This window comes from Cnephaeus nilssonii (genome assembly GCF_951640355.1).
Source record: "Cnephaeus nilssonii genome assembly, chromosome: 19".
In the NCBI taxonomy this organism is placed as follows: Eukaryota; Metazoa; Chordata; class Mammalia; order Chiroptera; family Vespertilionidae; genus Cnephaeus; species Cnephaeus nilssonii.
Genome location: NC_137090.1, coordinates 40170762 through 40181742, shown reverse-complemented (window position 1 = coordinate 40181742; position 10981 = coordinate 40170762). Strand labels below are relative to the sequence as shown.

The window sequence follows — 10981 nt, the reverse complement described above, 5'->3', positions numbered from 1 at the left end:
AAGAAGAGAGGCAAAAAGGAAGGTGGAGCGAGTGGGTAAACCAGGCCTGGAGACTGCAGGGTATGCTGCCAAGGTCCGGAAAAATTGTTAGGAGTGTGGAAGCGGCAGGGGACACTGGGCAGGCATTGTAGGTGCCCTTGGTGGGGGCCTGGCAGACTCTGTGTCAAAGCAAAGTCAGTCTTAATGAAAGAGTGTAGACAGCTCTGAATGGTAATCAGGAATCTTGGAATCTAGGGCAGGCTGGAGAAAGAGGTTGGGGGCATGGTGTCCTGAACAGGTCGGGTGGAGGGACGAGAGGAAAGCCAGCCTCATGACACAAGGTCAGCAAGTTGCCACTCAGGACAACCCCCTTGATGGGGGCTCAGGTGGGTCCAGGCCCTTTAACCTCTCTATTAACTGGCTCACACTGGAGGCACCGGGACCGGTTTCTTTTCATTATTCAGGTCTTTGCTCAAGTGACACTGTCTCAGAGAGGGCCTCCCTGACCACCCAGCTAATGTTGCCTCTCCCCTACTACCTATTATATTATTTTATTTTATTCCTTTTATAGAGCTAACCACTATCTGAAATAATCTTGCTTATTTATTTCTCTTGTTTATGGGCTGTCTGGCCACCCCTTCCCTATTTTGTGAGCTTCCCAAGAGCAGATTGTGTCTATCCTTTTCATCAATGCGTCCTCAGTGTCTGTAGGTGCTCAATAAATATCAATTTAATGGACATAGTCAAGTGACCCAGGCTGACTCTGAACTAACGAGAGTTGCATAGGAACTAACCAGAGTTGAATCTGGATTCCTTGTCCATGCTGAGGCCTCTCCTACAAAACACCGTGACTGGGTGGAGGTAGCTTTAAGACCCTGCAAACTCGAGATTGGGAGGGTCCAAGGAAGGGCCTAGGATTTGTGTCTTCTACCCTACAGACTCTCCGGGAGCCTCCTTACCCTGCACTCACATAGGTCTTAGCTGATCCCTGCGGAAGGGGCCAGCAGGGCCAGCGAGTGACTCACCCTGTTGTCGGCATTACTGGGAGGAAAGTCCTTATTAAGCAAGGAGGCTAGGATACTATGGGGTCTGGAAATGGGGAATGGGTTAACAGTTCTTTATTTATTTATTTTTTTTATGGGCACCAGGACCAATGATTACCAGCCGCCCAGCTCCCAAAAAATTATGCTTCCAAAATCTCTTGATGTCGATTCCGCACACAAAGCAATCAAGCTGCCCTACGTGTGCCCCTCATGACAGAAGCCCTTTTTTGGGTTAACAGTTCTTGAGAGGGAGGAGGACTGAGAGACTGGGACCCGGGGTTGCAGTCCTAGGGAGCTGGGAGATTTGGGCTAGGACACAAGGATTTCCAAGAGGGCTAAAGACGGGGAGATGGAGCTAGGTGCTGGGGACTTGGGCATGAGGTTTCCCAGGGAGCAGGGGCTTGAAGCAGGAGGGTGCCCCTGGGAGGTGCTGAGGCACCAGGATTCTCCAAATATCTGGGGGCTGAGGGCTGTTACCATATTCTTTAACACCATGCCTTAAGGGCAGAGATGTTCCTGCAGCTGTCTGTTTTTCCCAGCTATGACCAGCATAAGCCAGTTCTTGCTTAACAGAGTAGAATATAAGTGACCAAGACTAGGAGAGACAGAGGCGGCCTTCTCCCAGTGCTCTCCTCCCTCTTTCTTTCTCACTACTGCCTCCACCCCTTTTCCCCAAATCCCTGCCCCCATCTCTCTATGACCCTCTCATGCCCCCTGCTGCTCCTTCTTTGAACAGCAATGGCCAGTCTAAAGGACAACAGAATTCAGTCTCTTCCCTTTCCTCCTGATGGACCGACCCCTTAGGACCATCCTTAGAGAGGGGCAGCTAAAGTCCCAAAGGGAAGGGAGTAGCCCTAGCCGGTTAGAGCGTCAGCTTGTCAACTGAAGGGTCCCAGGTTCTGATCCTGTCAAGGGTACATGCCCAGGTTGCAGGCTTGATCCCCAGTGGGGGGCGAGCAGGAGGCAGCCTATCGATGATTCTCTCTCATCATTGATGTTTCTATCTCTCTCTCCCTCTCCCTTCCTCTCAGAAATCAATAAAAAAATATTTTAAAATAATAAAAAAAATTCACCTTAAAAATAAAAACAAAGGGAAGGGAGTAGATATTTGCTGGAGAAGGAGGTGGGTTCCTGGTTCCCAGAAAGTGATCTCTATCTGGTGTGTGTGTGTGTGTGTGTGTGTGTGTGTGTGTGTGTGTGTGTGCTGTGCTGGGATTTCAGCCTGAGAAGTCACTGCTTCTTCAAAGAAGTCTTCTTTGACCCCCAGTCTGGGTTAAGGCTCCTGGCCTACAAGCTTTCTTAACTCCCTGACTGCTCCTTTAGGGCATTATCAGAGTTTCTAATTATCCACTTAGTTGTTAGTCTTTGATGAGTAAATACATGCCTTCCCCAGGGGACCATGAGCACCAAGAGGGCAGAAACCAGGGTTGTTTTTACTCATCAACACAACATGACTGGTACATTGCGGATGTACAATAAATATTTGTTGAATAAATAAATGAGTGACATTCAAAGGGAGTTCTTAGGTGGGGATTTAATGGGTGGTGTTAGTGGCATTGCCTGGGCTCTGGGGACAGCTGTGAGTCCAGATGTCCTGGCTTCTGCTCAGGGCCCGATCCATGTCTAGCCTCTGGTCTTGTGCCCAAAGGCCGTCCAAGCAAAAGGAGGCAGAAGAGGCCTCTCCTAGAGGGAGGGGGCACGGAGGGGCGTTAGGGTGGTTTGGATACTGAAGCTCCGCCCCACTTTTCTTCTTTTCTCCAAGCTGAGTGTTTTAAAGCACTTCCTCCCACTGCCCCCTATCCTCCCTCATCTTGGGAAAATGTTTCCTTCCCCTAACAATGAGCCCCTTGCTTATCTTCTCCCCGGCCTTTAGCTGTTTCCAATGGTGTGAGGAACTTGAACAGCACTCTCTCTTACCTGGCAAAGTCCCCACGAAGAGACGCCCCTGGGGGTGGGCCCAGAGGCTGAGGAGGGAGTCAAGGCCCACAGGAGGCAGAGCAAGGCTCATCTTCTTTGGCCCCTGGCTCAAGAGCACCTTGGACACATCCAGCTTCAGCTGAAGAGGGAGTCCCAAGACCAGGGGCAGATCCAGCCCTGGCCCCGACCCATAAGACAGCACCACCTTCTGCAGAGTGTGTGGGACAGGAACATACAGTAAGGGAGGGAGGAGAGAATGAGCCACATCTACTCCTGTGGCCCCACTTCCTAACTGCCTTCATTCTGCCTCTTAGCCACACTTCCTATCTACTGGCCATTCCCACCTCCCAAATCCAGCCTCAATTCTCCCAGCTTGACCTTCCATAAAGCCACACCCACCCCAAGTAAATAATACAATCTAAATAAAAGCTGTTTGTGGCCCTGGCTGGGTGCTCAGTTAGTTAGGGCATCGTCCCAAACACCAAGGTGATGGGTTCAATACCCGGTCAGTGCAAGAATCAACCAATGAATGCACAGACAAATCGATGTTTCCCTTTCTATCTCTCTCTCTCTCCACCCCTTCTTCTCTCTCTCTCTAAAAAAAGTCAATAATAAATAAAAAGAAACAACCAATGAATCCACGAATAAGTGGAACAAAAAATCAATATTTCTGTCTTTCTAAAAAAATCAATAAATAAAAAATTTAAAAATAAATAAAAGCTGTCTGCTTGGTGTCCCCAACTTTAAGGTGTGTCCCTGGCTCCCTTAAGCCTTCTTAACGCTGACATTTTGAAGTGCCCTTCCTCCTCTGCTACCAGGTGCCACCACAGGCAGTGCCCCTTCTTACCTGATCTTGGAGTTGGAGGCTGAGCCAAGAAGGGTTGTCTGGGGTCCCCAGGGCAAGGAGGTGGCCAGAGCCTGCTGCCAGCTGGAGTCCCAGGTCCACAGAGAAGGCCCAGGGCTCTACATGAGGCTGAGGAATATCTGGGGGGAGAAATGATCCTCCTGAGGCCTTAAGGCTAGGGATTCATGGAGGGAGGGGGATAGCGGTGGAAGGAGATGGAGGAAGGCAAATACAGAGATGGCCATGGAGGGGGAAAACAACCTTTACCTTGGAGACTGAACTCTGCACGAGTTCCAGGAGGGAAGAATATCCCCGGTTGGGACTCTATAGTACAGTTTCTGAGGCTAGCGGGGACAGACACTGAAATCTGGGCCTGTGGGTCCAGCCAGTTATCCCTGCGCAGGCAGGCATCCAGGGCAGGTACCAGCTGGAGCCCGTGGTCGGAAGGGAAGACACAGGATGTCAGAATGAGGACACCTGAGCCCAGTCCCAGCCTCCCCACTCTCAGTTCATTCCCCTCCAATACACAAGCATTTGGCCTCCCCCATGCAACTCTTATCCCATCCCCTCTTCTCAAAAATGTGGACTTAAACCCCCATGGCCACCCAGTCAGCAACGCTTTACCAGCTTGGGTCATGGTTCCCACCCCTGTGATGCAGTTACCGGCAACCGGAGGTTGGAGGCAGGGAACAGCAGTCCCCCAAGTGCAATCCTCATGACGGGCTGGGGCCTTTTAACCAGAGGCCCAGAGACCTGTCTCAGATGCAGCACGTCTTCCTCATCCACCCTCAGCAGCACTGAGTCCCCAAGGATCTTCACTTCTACCTGCAGAAAGGAGGAGAGAAGCAAAATCAGAAACCCCTGAGACCTGTCTCCACTAACTTCTTCAGAGTCAGCCAACTATCGTGGAAAGAACATGCACTTGAAGAGTCTGCCAGCATCCTTGGCTCACTTAGGACTTGTTACTTATATACCGACTTAGCTTTAGAATTCCCGTTTGAAATGATCGGGGTTTTGTGCAGAGTAAACTAGGTGACATTGGTAATGGGATGCCCAATGACTTGATTCTGTTCCCCTTACTCAGACCAGCTCAAGACACCCTTCCCCTCAGGACCAGATCTGGCTTACCTGGTGCCATTTCCCATCATCCAGCCGGGGTCCAGCGCCCACTGTAAGCTGGGCCCAGGGATTGTGCAGTTGGATCTCAGGCCTGCCATCTCGAAGTCCCAGCACAAACCAGTCATCCCTTGGATTGGTATCACCATAAAAAAGCACTCCCTCTGGATCCCAGGTTCGAAACTCAAAGGAGGAGGAGGTTCTGGAAGGACACAGAAGGAAGGACTGTGTATGGGGTGTGTCTTTGAAGGTATATGTGGGTTTGGGGCGGTGAGGAGGTAAGGGAGAGAGAAGGACAATGAGATAGGGAGAAGAGAAGAGCTGATGGAGATGGTAGGTCAGGGGACTAGGTCAAGACTAGGTCAAGCCCATACTTTGTGATCTTGGTGAGGTTAAAGATCATGATAGAGACAGGCTCTTGTCCCGGGCCATTGCTGAGGTGCACAGCAGGAGGGTCCTGGATCCCCTATCAGAGAAAGAAAATAAACAAGCTGGAATAAGGACATGCCAGAGACAGAGGAGAGGCAGCGTTACAGGGCCAGAGGAGGAAAGACAGAAAGAGGGCAGCTCCTTTAAACACGGGCTGGTTACCCTGTGCTGCTCCTGCACCTGGGTGGGGGGAGTCTGTCTCAGAGCCTGTCCCTGGAGGTTATGAGATGGTGGCAGCAGCAGCAGCAGCAGCAGCAGCAGTAACCAACACGATTTGGCCAGAGGGCCTCCGCACTCCATAATCAGCCAAACTCCTCTCTGTGGCTCAGACAACTCTGGTGAGAATGCGTAAGAGCAGGCAGCCTTGCCCAGGGTTGGTGGAAGGTTAAAGGTTGCCCCGGGGGGAAGAAGGGGGGCAGGAGGCAGGGGCACTGACCCTACCACCCTTCTGAGGGGCCAAATGGGGTAAGGGACAAAGTTCCCACTACCCTCCCCCACTGCTGAGAAAGTTTGAGCTGGGAGATGGCATCCCATTCTCCCTCCCCTCTAGAGCCTAACCTGGGTCCTCCAAGCCTTCTGTCCACCTGGGGAGGCTGCCGGGACAGGCCTGAGGGTAGAAACAGTCCCGTCCTGCTCCTCAAGCAGCATCCCAGTGAGGGCTAGAGCCACGACCCGGAATCCCAAGTACCTAGCTGAGTGACTGCGGGCAGGTCACTCTGCAGTTGTGCATTAGTGTCCTTGTCTATAAAATGTGAAAAATAATGCTACTCTATGTGGTTACTGTGAGTGAGGATTCATTGAGACAATGCAGGCACAGTGCCTGGTATCTGCTCAGTGCCTCCCTCGCTATTTTCCCAGGCCTCGGAGGCTTGCCTCATAAGGAGGTATTGTCTCTGAGTGTGATTTAGTGGCTACTAAATTATCTTCTTTTATTCACTTGTTACAAGGCCTAACCATCTCCCAACAGAAATTCATCACCCTTTCCCTGACCCATTTAAAAATACAAATGGCCTCAGAAAAGCCACCCTGGAGCCATAGTTAACAGCTTTCAGAGCTGGGAGTCGTAGGCCTCACCCAGGGTCTGAGTGGGCTTGCTCGGGGGAGGGTATAGGGGTAGTCACGGCCCGCTGCAGTTCAGCCGTGGGATTACTCCCATGCCGGACGGGACAGCCCGTGTCAACAGCGAGGGAGGCTCTGGCAGCCGGACCTTGACCCCGGCCCCCGCGCCCGGTCACGAGACCCCGCCGAGGGGAGCAGGGCTGGGGGGCGGGGCCGTGCCGGCTCTACAAGCTGATTGGCTGGCGGGTGCGCGCCTGCGGGGCAGAATTTAGGGGCTACCTAGCAGCTTTTAGACCGCTCCGCCCGGCCACTCCCTCGACCCCCCGTAACCGGAATCCGGTTTCTGCTTCCCAGCTCGCGGCCCCCGCGACCACCTCGCTCCCCCGGCTTCCCGGGACCCGAATTTGTAGACCCTTTAAAGGGTCCCAGTTGCCCTTCTCGGGGCCCTGCAGAACGGAAGTGGGGGTCCTGGACTTCGGTTCCAGACGGTGGGGATCGGGATGGTTTTCGTGCAGATCCGAGAGGCCAAGGAGGGAGACTGTGGAAATATTCTGAGGCTGATTCGGGTTAAGTCTGCGAGCCAGAAACCGGGGTCTCAGAGAGGGTCCAGCCTCGGGCTGGAGGGGCGGAGGGGGTGCGGAGGAGGTGGGAGCTGCGGGAGAGGTTTGGGAGGAAGGGGAGGGAGGAGGTGGGAGTTGGGGGAGGAGGTGAGAGCCGGGGTGGGGTGGGTGGAAGCCGGGGGCGGGGGGCAGGGGGGGCGGGAGGAGCGCGCCCGGGGGTCCTTCTCGCGGAGCAGCGGGGCCCTCCCGCGCTGATCCGGTCTTTGTCCCCTCGCCTTAGGAACTAGCTGAGTTTGAGAAACTCTCGGATCAGGTGAAGATCGGTGAAGAAGGTTGGGGCTCAGCACCTGGGTCCTGACGGGGGCTGGGAGGAAGTGAGGGGCGGGTTCCCCGGGCATTAGCTCCAGGCTGGGCACACACCCAGGCCCTTTTTCTCTCTTTGTCACCATTGCGATCGGTGCAGACTTGAGGGCAGATGGCTTTGGAGAGAATCCTTTCTATCACTGTTTGGTAGCAGAGAGCCTTCCCGGCCCGGGGGAGTCACAGGGTAAGGACACACCTCCACCTCAGAGGCCTCCTCTCCATCAGCCTCAGGGGGGTCTCCCACGGCACCCAGTGCCCTGACCTCTCTTCACTCTCTTTTTCAGAGCCCTGTGTGGTGGGCTATGGGCTATACTACTTCATCTACAGCACTTGGAAGGGGCGTAACGTTTACCTGGAAGACATCTATGTGAAGCCGGAATACCAGGGTACAGGGCAGAGGCCCAGGCTGGGGTGGGGGGAAAGCAAACCTATGGACCTGACCACCATCTAATCTCAACCTATGGCCTTTTCTGATCCCCTTCAACTCACACAATCCCTCTTTTTGTCTTCTTCCTCCCGTGTCAGGTCAGGGGATTGGTTCCAAAATAATCAAAAAGGTGGCTGAGGTGAGGAGGAGGAAGAGGAGGAGGAGGCTACAGGCCAGGGGCCCTGGAAAGGCAAAGGTGGATGGGAGGCCCTCAGCTTGAATGGAGCGTGAGAAAGCCTTTCCCGGGAAAGTCAGTGATGTCTTTTCCCACAGGTGGCCTTGGACAAGGGCTGTTCCCAGTTCCGCCTGTCCGTCCTGGACTGGAACAAGAGGGCCATGGACTTGTACAAGGCCCTAGGAGCCCAAGACCTGACTGAAGCTGAGGGCTGGCACTCCTTTCGCTTCGAAGGAGAGGTGATGAGGAAGTTGGCAGGAAAGTGACGTCATCCCCCCGGGGATCTGGCTCTATGTGAGCTTCTCCTTCCCCCCCAGTTCAGGCACTCTAGGAATATCTCCACTGCCAAAGGCCTTCCTGAAGGAAAGAAGAGCTAGGGGTGAATATTCCCAAAGCACATAAAGAGCCAGAACGGAGGGGAAGGTCTTCCCACCTCCTTACTGAGGCTGAAAAATAAATGATAATTACTATGTCTTGATGCGTTGAGTAGAGGAGTTGTTGACTTGGTGTGCTTCAGCCACTTGATGACTTTTCCTTGGCATTCTGGTTAGTGGATGTTGCTCCTGGGGGTAAAAGTGGGACCAAGAGGACTTGCACCATCAGTGGGCCAGATTTCTTGGCTCTGGGCCTGTGGAATGTAGAGAAAAGAAGAGCCGGGGCCAGCTTGGCATATCAGGCTTATTGGTCACATTGGGGACCCAGACAAAGGCCTCCAAAGTCTGGATGAGCTGCGTGAGATCCAAGACTGAGGCAGGTCCAGGGAGCAGGCTGCCACCTGGTGGTGGCATTTCAGGGGCACTGGGAAGACCCACTTCCCCTAACTGAATTTTTATTTATTTATTTAGGGGAAGAGAGAAACATCCATTTGCTGTTCCACTTATTTTTGCATTCATTGATTGATGGTTGTCTGTGCCCTGACTGGGGATCGAGCCTGCAATCTTGGTATATTGTTCTAACCAATTGAACTACCCGGCGGCCAGTTGTCCTACATTTTAAAAATCAATTTAGCTAGCTAGTGCTCTTTCTTTTTCAATAGTCACAAAGCACCTGGCCGGAGTAGCTCAGTTGGTTGGAGCGTCATCCCGTGCACCTAAAGGTTGCCTATTAGATTCCCTGGTCAGGGCACGTACCTGAGTTTCGGTTTGATCCCTGGTCCGAGAGTGTTCGGAGGACAGCCAATCTTTGTTCTTGCTCTCCCTTTCTCTAAGCATGTGCATGTCCTCAGATGAGGATTAGAGGTGGGGGGAAAAAAAAGTCACAAAGCCTTTATTTTCAGTTTAGCAAAACCAAAACAAACCTTTAGGATTCATGGAGGGGAATGAATGAGCTCATATCCTACTTTCATAATACTGTATTACACAAGTAATGGAGGTTTGTTGTAGAAAAATTGGAATGTAAATATAAAATAATAGAATCCATATTCTAACTTACCTAACAATATTAACCCTTTGGTATCAATTCTTCAGATTAAAAACAATTTTATTATTATTTGAGAAGAGAGAAAGGAGAGAGAGGGAATGAAACTCGATTTGTTGTATCACTTATTTATGAATTTATTGGTTGCTTCTTGTATGTGTCCTACTTGGGATCTGAACCTGCCTTGGCCTATCAGGGCGATGATTTACCAACCAAGCTACCTGCCAGATTTTTAAAAATGTACATATATACAACCCTAGAAGGTTTGGCTCAGTGGATAGAGCATTGGCCTGTGGACCAAAGGGTCCCAGGTTCAATTCCAGTCAAGGGCACACACCTCAGTTGCAGGCTCTTCCCCAGCCCCCTGGTCAGGGAACATGGAGGCAACCAATGTGTTTCTCTCGTATCGATATTTCTGTTTTTCCCTCTCTTCCACTCTCTCTGAGAATCAATAGAAAAATACCTTCGGGTGAGGATTAATAAAAATAAAAATAAATTAATAAAAATTAAATGATTAATTAATAAAAATATAATTAAGTGTGTAGGGATTTAGGAGAGCATACTCTTTTTGCAAACTTTTTTCATTTAATATATTAGGAGCATCTTCCCATGCTCATCCATCATCACTTTCCATGGTGGCATATTATTCTCTTCGGATGAACAGTCGGTTAAATGGTCATAATTTAGACACTGAAAGGAACAAGCAGATCACTTAAATGTGTAAATTGTAAGAAACAGAATCTCTGGATGTCTAGAGAGTTGAAGATCCATCTTTAAAAATTCAAATGAGCCCTAGCTGGTTTGGCTCAGTGGATAAAGCGTTGGCTGTGGACTGAGGGGTCCCAGGTTCGATTCCCAGTCAAGGGCACATGCCTGGGTTGTGGGCTTGATCCCCAGCAGGGGGCATGCAGGAGGCGCAACTAATCAATAATTCTCTCTCATCTTTGATGTTTCTATCTCCCTCTCCCTTCCGCTCTGAAATCAGTAAAATGAAAAAAAAATTGAATAAAAATATACAATTTAGCCCTAGCTGGTTTGGCTCAGTGGATAGAGCATCACCCTTCGGACTGAAGGGTCCCAGGTTCAATTCTCATCAGGGGCACATGTTGGTTGTGGGCTCAATCCTCAGAGGGGGCGTGCAGGAGACAGCCGATCAATGATTCTCTCATCATTGATGTTTCTATTTCTCCCTCTCCCTTCTCAGTGGATAGAGCATCAGTCATGGGTTCAATTCTGGTAAAGGGCGTGTACCTCAGTTGCAGACTCAATCCCTGGGTCTGGAGGCAACCAATCGTTTCTCACATTGATGTTTCTCTCTGTCTCTCCCCATCCCTTTCACTCTAAAAATCAATGGGAAAAAATATCATCGGTGAGGATTAACAAGAACAAAAATATGATTCAGTCAAAGAGAACACTTCAAGGTCCCCAATTTTTAAAAAATATTTTTAAAATATATTTTTATTGATTTTAGAGAGAAAGGGAGAGAGAGAAGCATCAGTGATGAGAGAATCATTGACTTGCTGCCTCCTGCCCACCTCCTACTGGGGATCGAGCCCACAACCCGGGTATGTGCTCTTGACTGGAATCGAACCTCCAGTCCACAGGCCGACGCTCTGCCCACTGAGCCAAACCAGCTTAGGGCTAAGTTTTTGT

General features: G+C 51.0%; 2 protein-coding genes across 2 annotated transcripts; one reads left to right on the top strand and one right to left on the bottom strand.

Moving 5' to 3' along the window:
• Positions 1-2556: 2556 nt before the first annotated feature.
• Positions 2557-5973, bottom strand: SHBG (sex hormone binding globulin; the record flags this gene model as incomplete). The annotated part of the gene is made up of 9 exons (XM_079797108.1): positions 5887-5973; positions 5491-5646; positions 5274-5365; positions 4912-5101; positions 4447-4608; positions 4051-4210; positions 3787-3923; positions 2940-3147; positions 2557-2705 (listed from the first exon to the last, which is right to left on the bottom strand). Exons 2-9 carry the CDS (start codon positions 5626-5628, stop codon positions 2557-2559), a joined length of 1236 nt encoding a protein of 411 aa, XP_079653234.1. The 5' UTR covers positions 5629-5646; positions 5887-5973.
• Positions 5974-6632: 659 nt separating this feature from the next.
• SAT2 (spermidine/spermine N1-acetyltransferase family member 2) lies at positions 6633-8356 on the top strand. Its single transcript, XM_079797037.1, has 6 exons — positions 6633-6953; positions 7228-7279; positions 7411-7494; positions 7595-7696; positions 7836-7876; positions 8011-8356. The coding sequence occupies exons 1-6, from the start codon at positions 6888-6890 to the stop codon at positions 8176-8178; spliced, it is 513 nt and encodes a 170-aa protein (XP_079653163.1). The 5' UTR covers positions 6633-6887; the 3' UTR covers positions 8179-8356.
• The last annotated feature ends 2625 nt before the right edge of the window (positions 8357-10981 follow it).